The 23229-nt window shown below is 31.0% G+C and overlaps 3 protein-coding genes across 4 annotated transcripts; all 3 read right to left on the reverse strand.

Moving 5' to 3' along the window:
- Window positions 1-4436: 4436 nt before the first annotated feature.
- LOC114422140 (probable esterase KAI2) lies at window positions 4437-6024 on the reverse strand. The gene is made up of 2 exons (XM_028388358.1): window positions 5380-6024; window positions 4437-5122 (listed from the first exon to the last, which is right to left on the reverse strand). The coding sequence occupies exons 1-2, from the start codon at window positions 5745-5747 to the stop codon at window positions 4672-4674; spliced, it is 819 nt and encodes a 272-aa protein (XP_028244159.1). The 5' UTR covers window positions 5748-6024; the 3' UTR covers window positions 4437-4671.
- A 4199-nt stretch (window positions 6025-10223) lies between these two features.
- On the reverse strand, window positions 10224-13710 carry LOC114422151 (probable protein phosphatase 2C 78). 2 transcript variants are annotated; one of them, XM_028388376.1, is made up of 4 exons: window positions 13358-13710; window positions 12509-12882; window positions 10803-11039; window positions 10224-10639 (listed from the first exon to the last, which is right to left on the reverse strand). In XM_028388376.1, the coding sequence occupies exons 1-4, from the start codon at window positions 13614-13616 to the stop codon at window positions 10388-10390; spliced, it is 1122 nt and encodes a 373-aa protein (XP_028244177.1). In that variant the 5' UTR covers window positions 13617-13710; the 3' UTR covers window positions 10224-10387. The 2 variants fall into 2 exon arrangements, with proteins under 2 accessions (XP_028244177.1, XP_028244168.1); XM_028388367.1 differs by having other exon boundaries at window positions 12509-12894; window positions 13358-13707.
- Window positions 13711-20639: 6929 nt separating this feature from the next.
- LOC114422163 lies at window positions 20640-22241 on the reverse strand. Its single transcript, XM_028388388.1, has one exon. The coding sequence runs from the start codon at window positions 21850-21852 to the stop codon at window positions 20845-20847; it is 1008 nt and encodes a 335-aa protein (XP_028244189.1). The 5' UTR covers window positions 21853-22241; the 3' UTR covers window positions 20640-20844.
- Between the last annotated feature and the right edge of the window lie 988 nt (window positions 22242-23229).

Genomic DNA, 23229 nt, shown 5'->3' on the forward strand with positions numbered 1-23229 from the left:
ATTTTTTATTTTAATTTAAAACTTTCATTTCAATTTATTTTCATTTTATTCCATTTTACCAAAAATGATCTATAAAGTTGTTTGATGGTCATGGTAAAATCAAATAGTATCCACAAATTGTTAGTAATGAACATTTATTAATGGATAATTTTTCGGTATTAATATAAACTATAAAAGAAAAACAATTTGTCAAAAAATAAAAAGAAAAAACATGTGTAACAAATACATTAGAATAAGACAATATATCTTCTCTTAAGCTTTTCTTACCAAAAGTTAAAAAAAAAAAAAAAAGTAATAGTTAACTAAGCTAGACACGTATGAACTAAGAACCCGTGTTTTACATGTAAGTATTATGTTATGTTGCCACTAAAGTTTTGTAGCCCTCATCTACGCACACACGTGTATGACCGAGAAACTATTTTATAATTACGTGAACTACATTCATACAAATAATACTTGGTTTTTATATATTATTTGCCTTTTGGCTTATTTATTCCTTTATCATACTTGTCTCCTTGTCTTTATATTTTTTTTTTTCGAAAATCAAATGATCTCATATCACTTTGCCACGTCATTTTCAAGTTTTTGTTAATTAATTTCCTTTGTTGATGATTTCTAATTTTCCTTTTTCTTTTCCCCAAAGAAAAAGTAACTCGAACAAAGTTTGTGTTTTCCAAAAATAACGTTAATAAAACACACAATACTAGCTCAAGAGTGCAGATACTCTGCAGTATAATGAAACATTATTTAGAACAGTAATCAATTTATTGGTCAGTTTAACACCAAAATTATACACCTAATCACACTAGATTTTTTTTCTTCATAAATACACACCCACATGTATTCTATTTTATTATTTCTTCTATATTTCTGTTTACCTTTTGAGCCTTTTCACATTCAAAATAGCAAAAGAAGGAATTTATTTCCTGTACAATTCAAAGCTCATGGGACTCTAACTTGCAAGCATCTTGATTCCTTTTCGATGTGCACTGTGTTATTTCACTTGAAAAGTCAATCGCTAAATAATAACCGAGTGTGATTATTTATGATATTATAAATACTAAACTAAATACTTTTCTAAAAAATATAATTTTATTTCTATGGTTATATTATTTTTGGAAAGTCGTTTATAGTAACATAATCACAAGTGTTAAACGCTTTCAAAGGATAAAAAAAAGAACAAAATTTATACTCATTCTAGAGTATTATTTGTTTTTTTTACATTTAAAAAAATGTTGATATATAAAACTGGGTGAATACGTGTTGTTAAAAAAAATAGAAAACATAATAAAATAAATGAAATAGAAATACAGGTGTGTATAAAAAAAAGATTTAGTAAGGTTTGGTAGATAATTTTAATACTAAACTAACTAATAAATTGCTTACTACTTTAAATAATGCTTCATTTCACTACAGAGGATCTACACTCCTAGCTCAATAACTATCTTTTTTTTTTTTTTGAAAGGCAAAGTATAATTTCATATATTAATGAACAACAAGCATGCACAAGTTGTACAGCTGCAATTTACATCCCAAAAGTGTCAATCCACTATACAAGAGTGTGGCACCGTATAACCAAAAAGTATTTAAGTCTACCTAACTGTATGTGTTCAAATACAGCAAGGGGGTTATTGCACCAAGATGAGAAGAATATCATTGGTTTCTTCTTTCTCTTATATAAAAACCACTGCCATGAAGTGATCTTAATATCTTCCAAGAGTTCTGCTCCATCAAAAAGAGTTTCCCTGAAAGCAATAGCATTCCTTAATTTCCATATGCACCAACAAGTGGCATGCCAAATCAAGTGTTTCCATCTACGACCTTTCCTTCCGCAAATCAATAAGCCAAATTAATCTCCAGTGGAAGCTCAATGTCAACTCCCAACAATCCAAAAATCCCATGCCAAACCCGAATAGATTCAAAACACATGAGGAATAAATGTTGAGTGGTTTCCTTTCTTGAATTGCAGAAGTAACAAGAGGCTTCTAAATTTTGAATCTGAATATGCCTTTTATGAAGTTGTTCACACGAAGGCAATCTATCTAACAAAAGTCTCCATGAAAAAACAAGTGCCTTGGAGGGTGCTTCACTCACCCAAAATTTGCTTCGGGTCCTAGGAATTAAATCTTGCAGTTGCATAGAAAGTGAGATTAGTTGATTATAAGTTGGGGTCACCGAGAAACCTTTGTCTTCATCTAATAACCAAACCCATCTATCCTTCTCAAGTGGATTTAACCTCACTTGCTGTAACATGTTATGCAATTGCGAGAGAACTTCATCTTCCCAAATAAACAAAGTTCTTCGCCATTCCCATAGCCAAATTGAAGAATCTCCAACCAAATCAACCATGTCTGATATGAGTGCTCCCTTGTTGCAACAAATCTGGTATAATCTAGGAAAGATATCTTTTAATGGTGCATCCCCGTGCCATTTTTGCTCCCAGAAGAGTGTACTTCTGCCATCCCATGTTTTCCTTTGAACACAATCATCAAACCAACCACGACTACCAATCTGGGAATCAGTTGAGTTATGTATGTCTCGCCACCATTGGGAGGAGTTTACCCATTCCCCTGATGAAAGGTCTGGACAATGTAGCGTGCCATATCTGAATTGTAGCAGAGGATATCAAATCGAGTTATGATCCGTTAAGAATCTCTATTTCCACTTGGATAACAAGCTTATATTGAATAGCTGGAGGTTCTTGATACTGAGACCGCCTTTATCCTTCGGTAAACAAACTTTGTCCCACTGGAGCCAATTGATTTTCTGAGACCCCGTTCCACAAAAAGGTTCTCTGAATGCCAGAGAGAGTCCTTATAATTTTTTAGGTGCTTTATACAAAGAGAAGTAGAAGAGGGGTAGGCTTGAAAGGACAGAGTTTATAAGCACCAATCTCGGCAAATTGACCACACAGGTTTTATTTACAAACTATTTTTAGTCAATTTTGAAACATATTACTGGAGCGTCTGATTTGGTAAGCATTTTACCAGCACGATCAGTGAATTCGTCCACGTGACAGCTTGGAGTGCATTAGTTAGCATTTTGTCATTGGGGTTGGCGAAACAGACTTGGTAGAATGGATTTCATCATCCTCGTTTGGCGAAATAGGTGCATTGAGTGGATTTTGCCATCTTCATTGACGAAATTGGTGTTGAAATCATATTTATTAGTAGAGATTTGATTAAAAATCATTTTCAATTATAAAATAAAATATTAATTAATGCTAAAAAAATAAATATATTTATTAGCATCAATAAAGAGATTTGATTAAACGATTTTGGCATCAATTATGTTATAAAATAAATATATTTATTAGCATCAATTATCTTATGATTATAAACGATTTTTAATCTTTCCAAATTTGTTATCATAATTGAATTTTTTTTATCATGATACTGATAGTGGATTTCGTCATCCTCATTGGTAAAATTGATGTTGAAATCGTTTAATGTATTTGTTAGCATCAATTAAGAGATTTGATTAAAAATTATTTTCAATTAAAAAATAAAATATTAATTGATGCTAAAATTTGGTTCCTCCTCTGTATGACCTTCATGAAAGAGTAGAAGTATCGGGTATTGTAGTCACATAATCTGATCCATTTAGAGAGTAGATGTTGACAACATAACAAATGGAACCAAAGTTTTTTTATACGAATCAGATCCCAAAGGCAGAGCTAACCAATGTTAAAGTTCGATCAGACATCCGAAAGGTCCTCTTAAAAACTGATTCTTAAGGAGTAGCCTACCCAGTTATATAAGCACTTATCATGCTTGTTAACCATCCGATGTGAGACTCGCAACACGTCCCCTCGAGTGAACTTTAACATGATATCAAAGCCAATTCTACCCGATGGTGTGGATAGTGCCGTTAGCTCTTGCTTTGTGGTGACGGCAAGGGGACGTGTTGCGAATCTCACATCGAGTGATTAACCAGCATAGTAAGTACTTATATAGTTGGGTAGATCATCTCCTTAAGAATCGATTTTTAAGAGAACCTCTCGGATGTGTGGCCGAACTTTAACACCCTAGATATCATTGATTGTAGTCTCTTCTATGTGCTCTGATTTTGTTTATTGTTGTGCATTTAATTCGATCTCTAATACCCTTTATATTAAGAGAGAGCAACTTCATGGTGGAGCTCCCTACGCCCCTTCATTTAATTTGGCCAAGCAGCCCTTTCCTCCAACTTTTGAATTTATTTTTTGAAGAAATCGTGAAGATCTTGTCCACGTACCCCCAGGGATTATCAAGTCCCTAAGAAAACTCAAGTCCAATATCAATTCTCAATGCTTCCTTAGCTGGAGTAGCACAGCTACATAAATTTAAACCTTATCAATAATTGATAATGCTATTACTACGCGGGTTTTTTCGTTTTTGTTTTTCTGGTTGTTCAGCCGTTCCCCAATTTACCAGGGAGAAATGTTCACAACACAGTGACGGACATTGACATTTGATTCCCACTACAATAGAGTCTTGCTCTACGGTTCTACCACAACGAGTTCGAATGCAACAAACACATATAGATAGACAGTTGAAGAAGGGAACTTATTCCCCCCATTTCAGTTGTTCTTTTACACAGCAAATACAAAAAAGAAAAAAGAAAAAAAAAAGAAAGAAAGAACCACACAGAGAGATTCTCTTTCCTAACGGAGTCACATCACGTCGATGTCTACCTTCTTGCCTCAATATCAAGTTGAATGTGTTTGAGCAACACCGGAATAACGATATCCGGCGAGCTTAGCTGCGGCAAATGACCGTCGGTTGCCATGACCTCGACGATGGACTCAGCACCAATGTGCTGGTGGAGGTACTCCGATATCATCACCGGAACAGCCATGTCTTTCTCAGCTTGTATGATGTGGCAAGGGACAGAAACAAGGCTCAGAATCTGCCTCATATCGCTTTGAAAAATGGTTCGCGACACAATTAGCGCTATGTCTGGCCGCATGTTGAACAACGTTCGACTAAACTCCTGCACCGCCACAGACTCCATGTCCCCGCCCACAGCCAAAGGAGCAAACCCATAGCACCATGCTTTGTAATTCGCCGCCATAGCGTCGAATAATTGGTTCAGATCTTCCTGCTCAAATCCTCCATAGTATTCCACGTCGTTCAAATACCTTCCCCCAAAACAAAGAATAAATGTAATTGCAAGCCAATTTTTTGCTTAACAAAAGTCAAACTAATGAAGACATAAGATAAGTTTGATGATTAAGAAAAAAGAAAAAAAAAATTCAGATTCGATTTTTTTTTATTAATAAAATTAACATACTAACATCCGATTAAAAAAAGAGGTTTAGTGAGGAAAATTGCTATTTCACGTGTGACGAAAATTTTAGTGATGAAATTTTAAAAATGACTGCATGTCAATTATTACCTGGGGGAAGCGCTGACCATGATGAGTTTGGTGAAGAGATCGGGGCGAGAAATAGAAGCAATAGCGCCGATCATTGCGGAAACAGAGTGGCCAACGAAAATGCAAGATTCAACTTGGAGCTCTTCTAAAATTGCAAGCAAATCAGAGGCATAGCCTTCTAAGCTCGAGTGGCGCTCAAAATCGAAGTAGTCAGGGTTGGTGGTACCCGCACCCATATTGTCATAGAGAATGACACGGTAATCGTCGACGAGATAAGGTACCAAGTGTTTCCACACAGACTGATCCGTGCCAAATCCGTGAGCCAAAACTATACATTCAGTGCCTGGTCCCAAAATTTTCACGTTATGAGCTTCAGCTGCTATCCCCATTTTGTCACTCAAACTTTCTCCTTCCTCTTCCTCTCTGTGTACACTGCGAAATGTTGCCTCTCTGTTTCTGTTTTCACTTTTGCTTAGTTATCGACCTCTGTGTGAAAGCACGACTTTCAGGCTTACAGGCCCGCCCTATATTTGAACTTCTATATAGAGGAGAAGTAGCACCACACCTACCGATATATGTAATTTAATAATACTATAAAATATAAATTGCAAATAGTGCAATTTCATTGGTCTCCAAAAAGAGGATTCTGGATTTTTTTTTTCTTTGTTCGTTGGATACTGGATAGGAAAACAAGTGGATAATATATATCCCAAAACTAAAACCATACATTATCCCTGGTTTCAGAGAAAAGAAACAAGGAACGAGTAGTTTGTACAATATTTTAGATTTTAATCTTGTTGCAATCAATGTATCCTTAAAAGAAAAAGAAAGAAAGAAACAAGGAATGGGGAGGAAAATTAAATTTGAATTCAACAGAAATAAAAGAAAAAAATATTTTTAAAAGTGGATCATTGAAATTAGTAATTTAACTTGTATAATAATTTTATTTGCCCAAACAAGATCATTTTAGTAAAAGAGATACATGTGATTTCAACAAAAAATTAAATAAAAAGAAAATACTTTTTCTGTCTTTTCTCTTCTTTATTATTTATTTTTTCCTGTTATCCAAACATGTGGATAGTTGCACGTCCCAACTCCCATGGGATCCGAATTAATGGGAACTTGGCATTATCCTTGCAAATTGATAGGAGCATTATAGGCATCAAACTCTCACAGAGACTAGAGAGCAACTGGTCGAGCCCAAGTCCAACTAACAAAAAATAGTTATCCACGATGGGGCCGTGAGCATGTGCACGTTCTGTGACCTGGTCTTGATTTTGGTCTAGGTCATTGCCAGACAAAATGACGAAATTGAAAACTAAGCGAGAAAATGTTCTTCTTATTTTATTTCAATTATTATAAGTAAAATATTAATGAGAATAAGATATTTTCAGATTTTTTAGTTACTTTATTTGGACATCTTCAAACTGACGTTTTTTTTATATGTATAATCTATAATTATTAATAATGAAAATTATCTCATTTGTTATACATATTTTATGGAACAATTTTACTTTTAAATTTTAAAATTTTATTTTAGCTTATATTAACTTTTCACTATTTTTATATTATTGTTTTTTTTATCATTTTTTATTAATTATATCTAACTTCTATTTTTTATTATTTAAAAAAATTATAAAGAGATAGAATGTCTCTTCCCCTAATCACAATAACATTATTAGTGTTTTTCACGTCTTATAACTTACCTTTCTTATTCGATGGCTTCAATATCTTCTTGGCATTCCATTAAAATGTTAATTAAGGGGGGATCGATAAGTTACTCTTTATAATGGCTATTTCACATCACAGTCACAGTTGTTGTTATAATGAAAAAAGATACATTTTACTTGATAAAATATCTTGTATTTTTTTATATAATTGAAAATATGATTAATTAAAAATTACATAACTACGTTAAAAATTAAAAAAGAAAAAGAAAACTACGTCAAAAGATGCAAAACCTAGAGACCACGGCATCCCGGTGCCCATTCTTGGCCTTTGCGCCTGAGCTCCAGTGCTAGACAAGAGGTACAGCACAACATACATATCTTTATCAGAAGAATAATGATATTTTGGTTCTAACTTCTAACGCGAAAGTGCCCAGTTTTTTAGGTTACCTTTTTAAAAATGATTTTTTTCGTAAGCTTAAAATGTATATACCTAAAAAGGAAATAAAAAAGACTTGAGACAAAATAGTAAAAATAATAAATAATTGGATGAAAAATAAAATAAGAATTATAAGGTATAAACAAAAATTAAGGTGTGAAGATTAAGTTATTTTAATTTGAAACAATTAACATAACCAGCTGAATGATTTGCAATGTATCACAACTTAGGTCATCTACTTCTTTCTTTCTACCTTCTATAAATATAATGGGAACAAGTGTTTAAGGTTTCTCATTGTTTTTTTTAAGTTGTTCTTAGTCCTTATATTTTAAAATCAATTATTTTTTGTTTTCATATTTTTTATAATTAATGATTTTTCGCGCATCCTGATATTTAAATTTTATAAAGAGGAAAAAAATTATCAATTATAAAAATACAAGAATTAAAATTTACGTTTTTAAAATATAAGGACTGATATTTTTTTGGTACATATGTTTTTTTTTGTACATATAGGAACTGATATTTGATTCATCTAAAGTGGGAGAGCTTAGTAGAAAATAAAATACACTCACAATCATTTATTAAAAGTTGGAATTGTTATTATTAATTTATTTTTTGTTTAATTACTCATTTGATCTTTATATTTTTATCATTTGTATCTTTTAGTCATGATAGTTTTAAAGTGATTTTTTTAGTCTCTACGGTTTACATTTTAATTTTCTTTTAATCCTATAGTTTGAAAGTGATTTTTTTAGTTTTTGTATTTTAATTCATTTTTAGTTTATATAATTTGAAAATGATATTTTTAGTTACTATACTTTATATTTTAATTTCTTTTTAATCCTTATCATCAAAATATGAATAATATTATCAATTATAATTAACTACAAAAATATTAACAAATAATTCATAAATAATTTATCACAAGATAATTTGAAATAAAAAATAGTTGATAATTTATAACTAATTTGTAACTAATTATTTTTATATTTTTTTTATAAGAATTAAGATGTATTTAAAATATAAGTTATAGGAACTAAAAAGATTACTTTCAAACTATAAGATTAAAAAAATTAAAATACACTATAAAGATTAAAAATATCATTTTTAAACTATATGAATTAAAAGAGAATTAAAATGTAAATTATAAAAATTAAAAAAATTATTTTTAAACTATAAAAATTAAAAAATATAAATCATGAAATTATACGAATTAATTTAATATTTATTTTTTTCAGCTGTTCTGTTCTTTTTTTTTTTTTGAAAGAACACCTGCTGTTATTACGAAAATTGTACTGTAATAAATCTAAATAGCATTGATAGGCTAAGTTACCGTACAAAGTACAAAACTTATCATTGAAAAGCAAAAAGTTGAAAAAAGTTACATCCAACATTTATTATGCTGTTTAACATTTAAAAAGATAAAAAAAAAATATAAGTATGATAAAATTTATAATATAATAAAAAAACATTTGTGTATCATTATTTATTAAAATTTCTCTCTTCGGAAAATAATATCAACCTGCATCCCAAAATATCTCACATAACCACAAAGAAAACCTTCCTTCCTAGTCTTGTTTTTGGTTTTTATATTCTCACCTTTTTTAAATAAAAAAATTATGGGATGAAATTTGAGAGAAGCCCAACACTGGAACAATACACTGGTACTGTTCATATCCAGATATTTTAAATTTCATCTAAATAAACTATATATATTTTGTAAATTTAAATTTGGTAATTTCTTTTAAAATCTTATATGAATTTAAAACTACCCTAAATTATACATTCCTCAGAAAATATAATCCCCAAATAACGACTCAAGCGATCAAATTCTATAGTGGGAATTGGGAACAATGGTCTAAAAAGACGGAGAGAAACAATAAGGTTGGCGTCAAGGGAGAAGACAATTGGAACTCACTCCGAAGACCAAAATAACGAGCGTCAAACCTGTGCAGTGCTATATGGTCTGGAAACTGTCATATACTTATATGTTGACGCAGGTCCTTTAACGTTACAAAATGTTGTTTCTGAACAAAATATGAGCGTCCATAGAAAAATAACAAGATGGTGGATAGACGTTATTAAAAATATTCAGTTAAATTTTGGAAAGAAATTAATTATTAATAAAATTTTATATAATAATATAGTGACCTAGAAAAAGTATTAGTTTTTGCAATATTATACGCCTTGATCTGCAAATTAGGAAACCCATCAGAAAGACAAAAAGTAGAGAATTGTGATGTAAAAGTTATAATAATCATCTTATTAAATATTGAAAACTACATTGAAAACATACAATCAAACACTCCATGCGTAAAATGCTTTGCTACCCAACTAACTGCCCATGGCCCAAAGGCTGCAACAACTTTATAGAAATAAAAGAAATACATTCCTATATTTTAAATAAAAATATTAACAAGCATTTTTATGTTATTGGTCAATAAATTTAAAATAATCTTTTATAGAAACTATTACCAATATAATCTTTAATTGGTTTCATCTCATTTCACATTTTTGTCTTTTTTTTCTACTTATTGTAAAAGGTGTTAGGGAAATTCCAAATAACATTCCTCTAATAATAATACTTTGGGACCCAAGTCAAATCACCTAAACTTTTATCCTTTTAACTAATAATAATAATTTACGATTACTAGTTTACCTTATTTTTACATGTTCAATAAATATTTTACATGTTATTCTATATCTAGAAAGAATATATATATATATATATATATATATAAGTATAGTGGGTTTTATGATTTGATAGTTAGAGAAATAGAAAAAAATATGATGATTAAGATAATGAGTATTACTCCTTTTACAATCCTTTTCCTTTGGCCACCGTAACTACTACTTCTGTATGTGACAAATTTCTTGTGTAAAAAGCAGTACGTGGAGAGTCACTGCTAATAGCTAATTCAATTTAAAGATCAGCTTCATCTGAGCTCACAGAGAAGATATCAATAGGAGTATTAATGCAATCATAAACTCCTTTACGTCTTGATCTACCATTTTGAGATTCTTTTGAATGATCGAGATATAGAACGATCACTGTAATATCATCATGAAAATGGCGCCTTAGACCTTTATCTGTTTTCCTTAGATCCCCATACCTCATTTCTCTTTTCTTTGCAACCTCTTCTAGTGCAGCTCTCGCCAATCGTTTTGCAATTCCCTACAATGATAAAACTTACAGTTCTCACCAATCGTTTATTTGTTTGTTTATACTAACTTTTTAATTTGTGCTCATAAATATACTAAGAAATAGTCTAACACTAAACCATTAACATGAGTGTGTAGTTCGGGAGGTTTGTTGAGTGTGTAGTGTGTACACTTACTATTCTGGGACTTCTGGAGATGATTTCAACAGCCGCTTCATCAGTTAAATGCTCCCAAAGTCCGTCTGATGCAAAGATCAAAAACAGATCATCTGCCTTCAATTTACGCGCCAATATCGATGGTTCAGCTGTCATTACAGGTCTCCTCAAGTATAGTGGACATACAAATTGTTGGAACAGAGGATTAGTGTCAAATTCTGGCTTCTTTAGGTAAACATCTCCTATTGATCTTGAGACCTATAAGGCCAAAAATAGTTTATGAGAAACATTACGAATTTTATAAAATTAGAAAGTTCACTGGACTAGCTTTTACGGAGGTAGAAATTCAAACTGAAAATATGAAACTAGTTAAAGTTTAAACAGAAGCCCTGGAATGACGCGGAAGAAGAATATCACTGGAGTCACAAATTATAATGGAGGTAAACTAGTACCAGCATGATATAAGCTGATTTTTTTTGTAACCATGATATTAACTGGTTTCATCAATGATTGATTCTTTCTGCATAGCTTCTCACGAGTTGGGAAGAAATGTTGTAAGATTTATTTTTTTTTTCCAAAGGATTTTCCTCAAAAGTTGAACGTGATTACTGGTTACAGAATCAGATCATGAGGACCTATTGAGAAACCAATTACACGCTCCACTCAGATTTGTCCTATAATGGAGACAAATTTAATACCAAGATTATGTCATGAAAAGTAATCCATCATAAAATCACATCAATGATCGACGCCCACTCGTCAGGCCATAAACAAGAGGAGACGAAAACATGTGACGGGACTCGAAACATGGAAGTGGAACAAAATATTGTGCCTAAATATTCATTTTAAGAAGATTTGCTTCCTTAGGTGGAATCTTTTTAAGAGAACAACTAAAACAACGCACTCCTTATCTCTCAAAATCACAATCACTAAATCGCACTAGATGACGACCAAAGCTTAAACTAACCCTTGGAACTCTGTTACATGAAAAAAGCAAAACAAGAGAGGAGAAAAAGGTTTATAATTTGAAACAAATAAAAAATAGAAATAAATAAAATTATTTTATTTTTAAAAAGCAATTTTCGTTTTTATTTTTTTCTTTGATCAATTATAAGTTGGTGAAAATTTATGTTTAATAAATTATAAATGAACATTCATGTTTCACAAATATTTATTAGATATTTTTATTTTCTCTATTTTTTCTTTCTTTTTAGCACACTATCATGTCTATATTTCTTTATTTTTTCTCTCAGAGTCTAAAATAACATTTCATCTATTATATTTATACTTCTCTCTTTTTTCACTAAGTTGTCAAATAGCTTCTTGGTGACTACCAATATTTTTGTAAAAGTTATTTTGGTTATAACTTCTGTTGGACCACAGGGCAACGCTGTATGCATAGTAAAATTCAGTTGCCAGGTGACCGTACAGAATCGCATGACATAATTTATTGAAGCTCAAACACACTCAAATAGTCCCATGGAACTATAATTTTTTTAGGGGAAAAAAAGAAATAAAGAAGACATGCAAATATTTTTTTTTAAGTGCAGAATGTGGTGCCTAGGTCAAGTAAAAGTTGTCCTAGTGCCAATGAAGCTGAAGTTTGCTGATCTTGTTAGTTCACATCACTAGTTAAACACAAATATAAGCAGAAAATAGATACAAACAATTGTTGAACAGAAAACCGAAGGAAGAGGAAAATAGATGAAGGGTAAATGTATTTATACCTGAATAATGCCCTTGATTCGCCAAACTCCACGAGTGCAAACCACAATGTGTGGATCATCAGGGTGAAGAGCTTCAACCTCCTTTCTAAGATTCTCCACTCCAACATTATGATCAGTGGACAAACGCTCTGCCACCACAGCACCAGCACCACAATTCACCTCTCCTTCCAACGCTTTCCGACCCAAAACCGCCCTCGAATCCCCGAGATTAGCAACATAAAGAACTCCCTTTGAAATCGCTCCCAGAAGACAACACGAACCCACGGAAGCTATCTGTGGCCGCGCAATCCATGATTCCCTCACTACACGCAAAAACTCATCTTCCGTTGCCTCGAACGCCTTCTTTATAACTTCCTCCGACAAACCACCCTCCTCTGTAGTGAATTCTGCCACTCTGAATAATCAGTTTCGTCTTTTTTATGCCAAAATTTAAAAACCAATGAAACGATCAAAACATATATATTGTTGCGAGTGGGAAATTATTAGGTAACTCTAGACATATGGTCCTAACTAATTTTTATGTAACACTTATTTAAAAAAAATTAATTGCTAAAACAATTAATACTTAAAATGTGAAAATTAGTCTAAATCATGATAGGGTAGCTAATTCTCTAACTGGCCACACTATTATTCCAGTATGCCTGATTGTATTTCCCATCATATTTTTTTGAAAACAATATAAAAAACTTTTTATCTTAGTTTGAAAAACTTAAATATGTGTTACACAGAAGTTAACCAGGATCATGAACATATAATTGTCAGAGACTATCTAATAGTAATTTTTCTTCATACTGGATAATACAGCTACTACTGTATATAATAATGTAAAATTTTTTTTTCGCATCTTACTGCGAAGGAAGGAGAAGAGGTGGTTGGTGATGAAACGGGAAGCTTCAGGACCACCGTGACCGTCGTATACACCAACAAAGGTTGCGGAGGGAGAGGTAAATACTTGTGCTTGGTCTTCCAAGGATGAATTAGCTTGCACCACTGCAATTGAGTAGTTCCCTGAAGCGTGGGGCTTAAGGTCTGTGTGCCAGAGGAGGCCGTCGTCGTTGCCTCCACCACCGAACCACATCTTCAGTGGCTTGCGGCACAGCTCCAACATCCTTAATGCTCTGTCTCTCTGTTGTGTTGTTCGTGTGGTATACGCGGTACTTGAAAAAAGAGGGAGTGAGTTTTGGGTTAGTCAATAAATAAACTATGATGTCTTGTCCCGTGCAGTAAATGGGAGAGACGAAGAACGTGTGGATTTCGCGTTTAAACCTAGAAAAATTAGTATTTGAGTGTTTACATTTATACATACACGTATTTCAAACACATGAATCACCCATGATCCATAGTTAAAATTAATTTTTCTTGTATAAATTATTTATTTATCAAATAAAAAAAATTAAAACCTAACATATAGATGACAAAACCTATTTGAAAGCAATTAATATAATTCAAGCTGTGCCCACAAATGGCACGATTAAAAGCAATTAATTTTATTCAAACTGTGCCAAAAAAATGACAAAATTAAAATAATTAATGTTGTTATAATTAATAAGAAAATAAAAATTATTTATATAAGAATTATTGTAAAAGGGAATAGTTATAGATAAAATAAATATACATGAGCAATTAATTAAAAGAAAATAGCAATCAACATATACTCTATCTACCTAAAAGGAGAAGACATTGCCTAATATTTTTAATCCTAACAAGGGTCGTGGAGTTAAGATTACAATTCCGAAGGAAGAAAGGGAATTACAATGAAAAAGGGGGGCGAACATGTAGTATCTTAAGGGAGATTTAGAATTGAGGTGCCCCTGTAGGCATAGGCAGTTCCACCCCTGTGCGAGAGGTGAAATAGAATGAAAATGGATGGAAAAAAAGCGGAAAAGGAGTATTATATTAGGTTATTTATTTGAGATGGAAAAAAAATATAAATAGATGAAATTTTTGAATTAAAATAATAAATAAATAAGGAAAAATTAAAAAAAAAGAAAATGAAAATGTAAAAATACATATTATGAGATAATGAGAATGAAAAAAAAATAAAATTTTACTCTTGAAATCCTGATGATTTAAGAGTCTCTTATTTTAAAAGTAAACACAATTCATTTTAAATTATTAAATATAATTTAAATTTGTGTTAAATTCTAATATGTTATTTAATTAAAAACTGTTTTTTTAAAGTCTGCTTGTTTGTTTTACAGAAACCTATTAGGTTATTACAGTCAGTTAACTCCAATATAGGACCCACCCACCCAGTCCCAGTCCCAGTCTTGCTTGAAATGGAATAACCCTTTTCTCGACGATTAATATTTTAGTATGTATGATGAATATGATAAATATTTACTTTATATAATTAAAATTTATAATACAAGTTTAAATATATAAATTATATTTTAGATTTATAATAAATAATTTACATTGATTTGTGAATGAATAATTTATTAGAAACTAAAAACCTCTAGAAAAGGTTGTACTAGCATTATCAGCCTTTAAGACATTACAAGAAGGAACAACATAAAAAGATGCAACTGTACCCTGAATTTCTAATCTATGCTTGGCCATGGCCAATGTATCAACTTGATTACCTTCACATATAATAACATCTTCACGTGATAAGTAACAACTAACAAGATAAATGCTACTTCCTCTAAAAAAAAAAAAAAGATAAGCGCTACTATGTTATTTAATTAAAACTGATCTTTTTAACTTACAATTATCTTATGAAATAATTTACCAAATATATTCTTTATATTTTTTTTTTCTTTTCTCAATTGAAATAACCAGGAAATATATTTGGTTCTTTTGAACCCTTTTGATTTTTTCCCACATGCAAACATAGCATGAAGGGTCTATTTGGTAAAGTGAAAAGAAATAGGATGTAATTAAAAATAAAAATAAGTGAGAAATAAAATATAAATTAAAGGTGTTTTAAAAAATAAATGAAAGATAAAAAAATTAATAAATGAATAGAAATATGTGAAAAGTAATACAGTATATCTCATCATTTTTAAAATGTTTTCACATTATTTTCAGTCCATAAAAAACCCGTCCCCAAACATGTCTAACCAAGATCTTTTATCGCCTCTACATCCCCCACGTCTCTACCGCCAAAATCTAAACCATTCATTACATTCTATTTTTTCCTTAAATTACTGTACACTAAATAATTAATGGCAGATATTTGGCTGCAAACAAACTTTGTTGCACGGGATCTGATTTGGATTTTTTTTAGCTATCTAATTTTTTACCAGCCAAACAAAGACGAAAGGTCGTCGACAATTGTAAGATTTAAAAAAAATGTTTTTTCTCTCGTTTTATAGAGAATTATTCATTTTTAACTTTATGGATCATCCGGTCATACTGTCGGCACTTCCAATTGATTATTCCTTTTGTCTCAAAATAATAATCATTTGTAATTTTACACAAATATAAAAATAATAAATAGATAAAAATAGTGATAATTTTACAAAATTAATATTATATTATCATTAATTTATTTATAGATTTATTGCCAGCATAATATTATAAGAAATATAAGTAAAATAAAACGTAACTAATGTTGTATTAAAAATTAAAATGATAATTACTTTGGCATAAATTTTTTCTCTTACACAACAATTATAATAACATAGATGGAGCATTTTCTTAACAAATTCAATTGACAGTTTAAAAACTCAAATTTTTGTTCTTATTATTTTATGAAAAATACTTTCATTAAAAATTTGTTTTGAAAAAAAAAACAAAACAATGACAACATTTTGTTACGTTGAATTGTTTTGAACATTTTTTTTAAAAAAATTAAATAACAGAAACAATTTTTTTATTGTGTAACTTTAATCAACGGAAATATGTTTTCATCAAAGGTATTTTTAACTAAATACAACGGATATTTTTTGTCTTTTTACATTGAGTGGGAGGGACGGTGCCAATAGCAAGGGCTTTACTTTTATCTTTAGTTTAGAACATTTCCTCTTGGGGTCTTCGGCCCTCCAATGATCCAATCAAGGTACCCAAATAAAAGGTGGTTGCTTGGAGCACCCAACAACCCGGGTGAAAGGGCGAAAATGCCCTTCACTCTTTCTTATAAAAGTTAAATAGTGACTCATCCATACGAGTCATTATTCAACTTTTTTTTCTCTTCCTTCTTCCTCCGTTCTCCTTCCTCATTCCTTCATTATGTTCCTCCGTGACCGTGTCATTCGTGTTGTGTTCGTGCTACTGCTGTCGTCGTGATCGTGTTGTGTTGTTGCTGCTTCTTCCTTCTTCTTCTCCTTCGAGGTAAGTTATCCTTCTTCTTTTGTTGTTGTTGTTTGTTTGTGGTTGTTACTGCTTGTTCTCCTTATTGATTGTGTTTTTCTTGGTGTTCACTGCGTTTGTCTTCTCCTTCATTGGCATTTTCTATGTGTGTTCACTGCGTTTTTGTTGGTGGTTTGCAAAAATGAGACATGGATTAGCAATCCGTATATGATTTTATTTTTTAAATTGTGGTTTTTGTTAGTTAAAATCCATATGGATTGTCAATCTGTATGACTAGTTTTTTTAAAAAAAATTGTGATACAGATTGACAATCCGTATGGCTTTTTTTTATAAAAAAAAAATCTCATACGGATTGTAAATCCGTATAGCTTTTTTTTTAAAAAAAAAATTGTCATACGGATTGTCAATTCATATGACTTTTTTTTTAAAAAAAAAATCTTGTCTTACGGATTTGCAATCCGTATGAGCCATATGAATTGCTAATCTATAAGAGTTTCTTTTTTAAAAAACATTTTTTTGGAAAAAAAATAGGAATAACGAAAAATATTTATATTCATTTTAGTTTGTTTATTATTGATTTTATGAATGATTTATTTATTTTTTCAGTTTATCTAAGAAATGTTAGTAGGATTATATTACAATTTAAATTAGATTTCAGAAAGAAAAATTAGATTAGAAACAGGAAAATGTTAGTAGAAAAAAAATACTAAAATATTATTTTGTCAAATATATTTCAGAATGTGACGCTCTCGTGCGTTGTCATCACGTTGGACTAACCTCAATGAGGAACTGGAACATATTCTTGCGAATGTGCCTAGTAAGAATTAACATATAATTACTTGAATGTTAATTCTGTTTTGTGTTTGAATGTCTGTTAATTGTTTGAACGTTAACCATGTTAGAATTAACAATTAAAGAGCACGGGGAATGGAGGGAATTGACAAACATAATGCATAATGTCACGGCTCCACCAGAGGCTTTTTTTCAGACCGTTCATGCAGAATGTCACGGCTCCACCAGAGGCTTTTTCCCAGACCGTTCATGCTAAGGACCAAGTCATGTTCATTTTGATTTAATTAAGATTTTATTTTTTTTGTTATTTTCTGTTACTAACCAACCTTATTTTGTGATATGACATGTAGATTTTCGGTGAAGTTGGTAAGGTATATGCTGTCAAGTGGAATGATGTACTGGATGGTGTATGACATTTGGTTGACAAAGAAGAAATTATCATAACGTTGTGTACAACAAAGATTTGGACCAACCAACCATTGTAGTAGGACAGACAACATTATGAGATTTTTACTAGTTGACCGGAGATCATCTAGTATCCTTGTATTATTATGGTAGCAGTGCATTTTTTTATCATATTCAAGACCAGTTGTTTGCCCAGATCATTCTCAAGATGACACTCTTTATACCATCAAGTGTCAAGTTCTGTCACCTTCAAGGTTTATCTCACTGAGCAGAAAGTTACTTGTAGCAGTCTAGTAAGCAACTTCCTAATTTAGTTGTCAGCATTTCTTTATTTTTCAAGTTTTAAATTTCATAACATAAATTGTTGACATAACATTTCTTTATTTGTCAGGACGTTCCAAGTGGCATGTATTATTTTCTTAAAGACAAAGGCTGAACGCATTTGCACTTAAAGGACGTTGCAGAATGTCGGTTCGTGTTCATTCATTATAGTAAGACACCGAAAATTGGAGGCAGATGGAAATAGTTTTGCGAGACATTGTCATTGACCGCTGACATGAAAATAGTTTTTTGAATTCATTGATCCCAATGTTAATCGTGTACTCTATTGGTCGTGTTTATGAACAATTTAGGATTTTGAACATTTTTAATTATTATGAACATTTTAATTACATATTAGTTGTTTTATAATAATTGTTTTATCATGTGTTGATTCTAAATTTGTTGCAACAATGTTCTTATATATAATAGTTGTTTTGTCATGTATAATATTATCCCATTGTTTTTTAAAAAAATCGGTCATGTTTTTGAAATAAATTATTTTTAATTAATGACCAAATGAATTTTTTTATCATTGTTAAATTTAACCAATTACTAAATTAATCATTAAAATATTTTTTAAATTGTTTTCTTTTATCATTGCAAAATTTTGTAATCCGTATGGCCATAACTAAATTAAATTTTTCTAATTGATTTGTTTTAAGCAATAAGTGAATTAAATTTTTCTAATTGATTTAATTTATCATTGTAAACTTTAAAAGAAAAAAATTAAAAATGATTTGTACGTACGGATTGACAATCTGTATGGCCATACGGATTGTCACATACGGATTGTCAATCCGTACGTACTCAAATTCTTTTTTGCACTCCTATCCTTTTCCGACGATGAAAATTGATAAAAATTTACCGTATACTCCTAAAAAATGCACGTATACCACCAGAGACCAAATACGCTTTCAAAATGCCCTAAAAGGAAGCAACTTACACTAAGTCACGGAAATTTTATGAAAAAAATAGTGCTGCAGAAATGAAAATTTTAACCTGCTATTTACAACCGAAAATACCGTAAGGGTATTTTTGGCATTTTCGGAAATTGCTGGGTGCCCCAGCAAAAATGCTGGTGCCCCAAGCAATTCCCCCATATAAAGTATCCGTAACTGTCCATACTTGGGCTAGATTAAGGCATGCTGTTTTGTTTAGTTAATCACAGAGTTGGCCTAACGTCCCATTCCAAATTCGTTGGGTGACTGATATAAATAAAACAGGATTTGACAAATAAAATAAAATAAAACTGATTAGACATCATTATAATTATAATTGATTATGAACGTTATGGTAGTTATGAGTACCAATCCTAATTATTACCATTGTCTTAAAATGATTTTTTTTTCTTCTCACAGATATTTTTTTTCAGAGATAATTTTATTCAAGACATTAAATATATAAAAATTTCTTCCAATGAAAATTCAAAACCTGATTTCTTCATCCCTTTATATTGGAATCTTTTTGGAAATTTGTATATGTTTATCCCTTGTTTATGTTTGTACCAGTAAAACTGAACTTAAAGATTATAATAGGTTTTTTTTACAGGCGTAACATGATAATAAAAAAATGTCTTTTGTATTATTTTTTTTACTAAAATATCCTTAATATCTTTAAAATGTTTTTAGTTACTAAATAATAATATTATAAATTAATAAGATAAACCATTTATCTATCTTATAAGGTTTGAGAAAGATAACTAGCAACAAATAAATAAGATAAAATATATAACTATTATTCTCCCTTTACACGTTAACTAATTAGGTAAAAAAATAATTAGATTAAAAAAATAACATAACGAGTCAGAGTATTTTCAAAAATAATAGCTCAATTTTTTAACAATTTATTATCATTAATTAGTTAATTAATTAATTATCTTAACTGATGTGAATTAATTAAAAAGATGTCGTTACATTGTACTTATTTCAAATTTTAAAAAAAAGTGTTGAAATGTATATTATTATTATTATTATTATTATTATTATTATTATTATTATTGGATGATTTTTTTAGAAGGCCAAAAAGAAACTTTTTTGCCACCTGCCCACACAAGATGTGTGAAGCAAGATAACACCGAAACACATACAAAGAAAATGCTGCAAGTATTACAAATCATAGAATGGGATAAATTATTAGCTATGAAAATATCATTATTATTTCACATACATACTCCAACCAACCAATCCAATCATTAAGCATCGAAGTTCCTCCAGTCATGACAAGCATAAGCACCAAATTATCAGCACTTATGGCGGACCTTATCATTTTATAATTCACGGACACAGATCTCACCAACAATATCTTACTAAACATATTCAATCTTTAACACGCCTTCAATCACCATCAGTCAAAAAGAGGAACGAAAAAGCAAAACTATCATTCTCACGAGGGTAACAAGTTTTGATTACAGAGTCTCCAGTCTCCACTACAATGATGTAATTCTAATTCAGAACAAAGCAAAACAAAAGCCAGCGGCTATAAAGGCAATTTAATCTAAAATTCTAACATAATAAAAAATAACAGAAAATTACAAGCGTGTGGTGAGCCAAAGCATTTGAGGTTTAAGATAACAAAGCTTCTTCATCGTGATAGCTTACATGCGAAAGCTCCTTTATCCATTCAAACGTTCGACGACGCGACATGGTTCTCTTTCCTTGCTTTTGTCTGTGTTTCTGCCTCTTCCTTTCGATCACTTTTTCTTTCGTTGCGTGCGTTGTGTTGGCGCTTTTAATACCACCCTTAATCATGGCCATGCCCGAGTGCACTGTTTCAACAGAACATTTGCAACCACTCCAAAAGCCACCAAATTTTTTGAAAACGTGATTTTTGTTGCCGCTGTAACTCGTTTTCACAGAGCCATTAGCATTGGCGTTGCTATTGTTGCTGCCAATGCTAGTGCTGCGACCCATGTGATTTTTACTAACACCGTTGGTACTACGAACCTTGAGATCTTGCAATGCTATCTCAGGTGCAGGCACCACACCCAGACGGAAAAAGTCCCATGCTGATGATTTTCTACCGTGATTGCTGAAGCTTGTTTGTCTTGGAACGGTTACCTTCAACTGAGGTTGGGGACTTGGATGCGCGTGGAAATGATTTTGATTTTGAAGTCTGGGTTTGGAGATTCTTGGGGTTGTAGTGGCGGTGGAGCAGCTGCTACTAGACGAATTCTGGCTTCTAATGCTGCTGCTGCTTCTACTGCTATTGCTACGAAATTCTCTCACGGAAACGTGGTCCAAGGATTCACATCGCTTAAGTGAGAGATGCAATGGGAGAATTTGGCCTTGGAAGAAAACTTCATCTGCAGCACACATTTCTGATTCTGTGGAGAAGGGGCCACCCCATAAGCGGAAATCAAAATCTTCTTCTTGGGCTTCAATGATTTGAGAATCTGGTTTTGCTTTTGATTGGACTTCGTGGTCGACCAGATTGACAGGAAGATCGCAAAGTGACAATGCTTCTATTTCTTCTTCTTCTTCCTCCTCCTCCTCCTCCTCCTCCTCCTCCTCCTCCTCCTCTTCTTCTTTCAAGTGTTGGATTTTTTTCCCCTTGATACTATTTGTCGTCATCTTACAAAAGGAACAGGTGCTGTTGAAAGATTGGGATTTATAGGGAAAATGTGAGTGGAAATATTTGAACAGGGGAGGGTGGATCGGTGACAGAGAGAGTTTGGAATATAAAGAGGAAAAAAGTGCAAGTATTGAGAAGTGAAGTTATCGGTGTAGGCGACCTAAGATAATGTCTTTTCCATGTTTGAGGGTGAAGAAAAGAACTGTGTGCGAGAGCTCCTTTTGGCATGGGCACTATCAGAGACAGTACGTCTCTACCGTCGCTTTTGATGTTATTCTTCTGGATGAATAATCCTCAAGAGTGGGGTCGAGTGTGCTATATATTTAAAATCGAATATTGATGTACCGTGCACATTGTGTGCCTCCTCTTCATGACATCTACGATATGTTTGTTTAGTATGGGTCCGATTATATTTTGAAAACAAAAAATTTTAAATATTTAATTAATATTTTTTTTCTATCATATTATATTATTATTAATCAAATTAATCATTTATTTTTCTCTCTTAAGTTATAAATAATTTAAGGTTATTCAAGAAACATTTTTCTTTTCAGACTGAAGAAAGTAAGAGGTGAAAAAAATTTAAAATTTAAATTATTAAGACGTTTTAATGTATCTATTTGAAAAGATATATTAATTAATTTTTTAATAAGCTTTTATCATATATGAATTTATATATTTAGTAAGTTATTTGTAATTATATATATATATATATATATATTATATCAAATTCTAATGTTCATTATATTATTATTGGATGCTTCCAAATAAAGGGTAATTTAGGAAAAAAATTGTTTTTAATTAAAATTTACATAATTAATAAAAATAACTAACTTTCTTAATAAGTAAGAAATTAGTTTTTTTTTTATAAATGAGAACAAATGCAACACTTGTTTTGGGTAAGGAGCTTACCGACGACTGTCGGTAATCTTTTGAGGGAGCAATACATGAAATTTTAGTCCCGAGGTAGGTATTAATAGGCAAGTAACTAGTATTAGTAATTTTATTAAAGGTGTCATATGATAATAGAATAAATACTTAGGATTGGATGTCATTGTTTTAAAGTTTCATTGATTGTAATTTGATTTATTTTTTCTGTTTGTATTTTAAGATAATATCTAACTATTAGGCGAGATCAAATGATTTATGTGTAATTTATATAAACTATTATATCATTCAATAATTTTTAATTGAATACTTTTTATCTTAAAACATACTGTTGAATTGAAAGTTCATTTTATAGAGATTATTTTTATTGAATTTTATATTAATAAATAATTATTTGATATATCATTCACATAAATCAAAATTAACGCATATATATATATATATATATATATATATATATATATATATATATATATATATATATATAT

The sequence above is a fragment of the Glycine soja genome, chromosome 1 (assembly GCF_004193775.1).
Source record: "Glycine soja cultivar W05 chromosome 1, ASM419377v2, whole genome shotgun sequence".
In the NCBI taxonomy this organism is placed as follows: Eukaryota; Viridiplantae; Streptophyta; class Magnoliopsida; order Fabales; family Fabaceae; genus Glycine; species Glycine soja.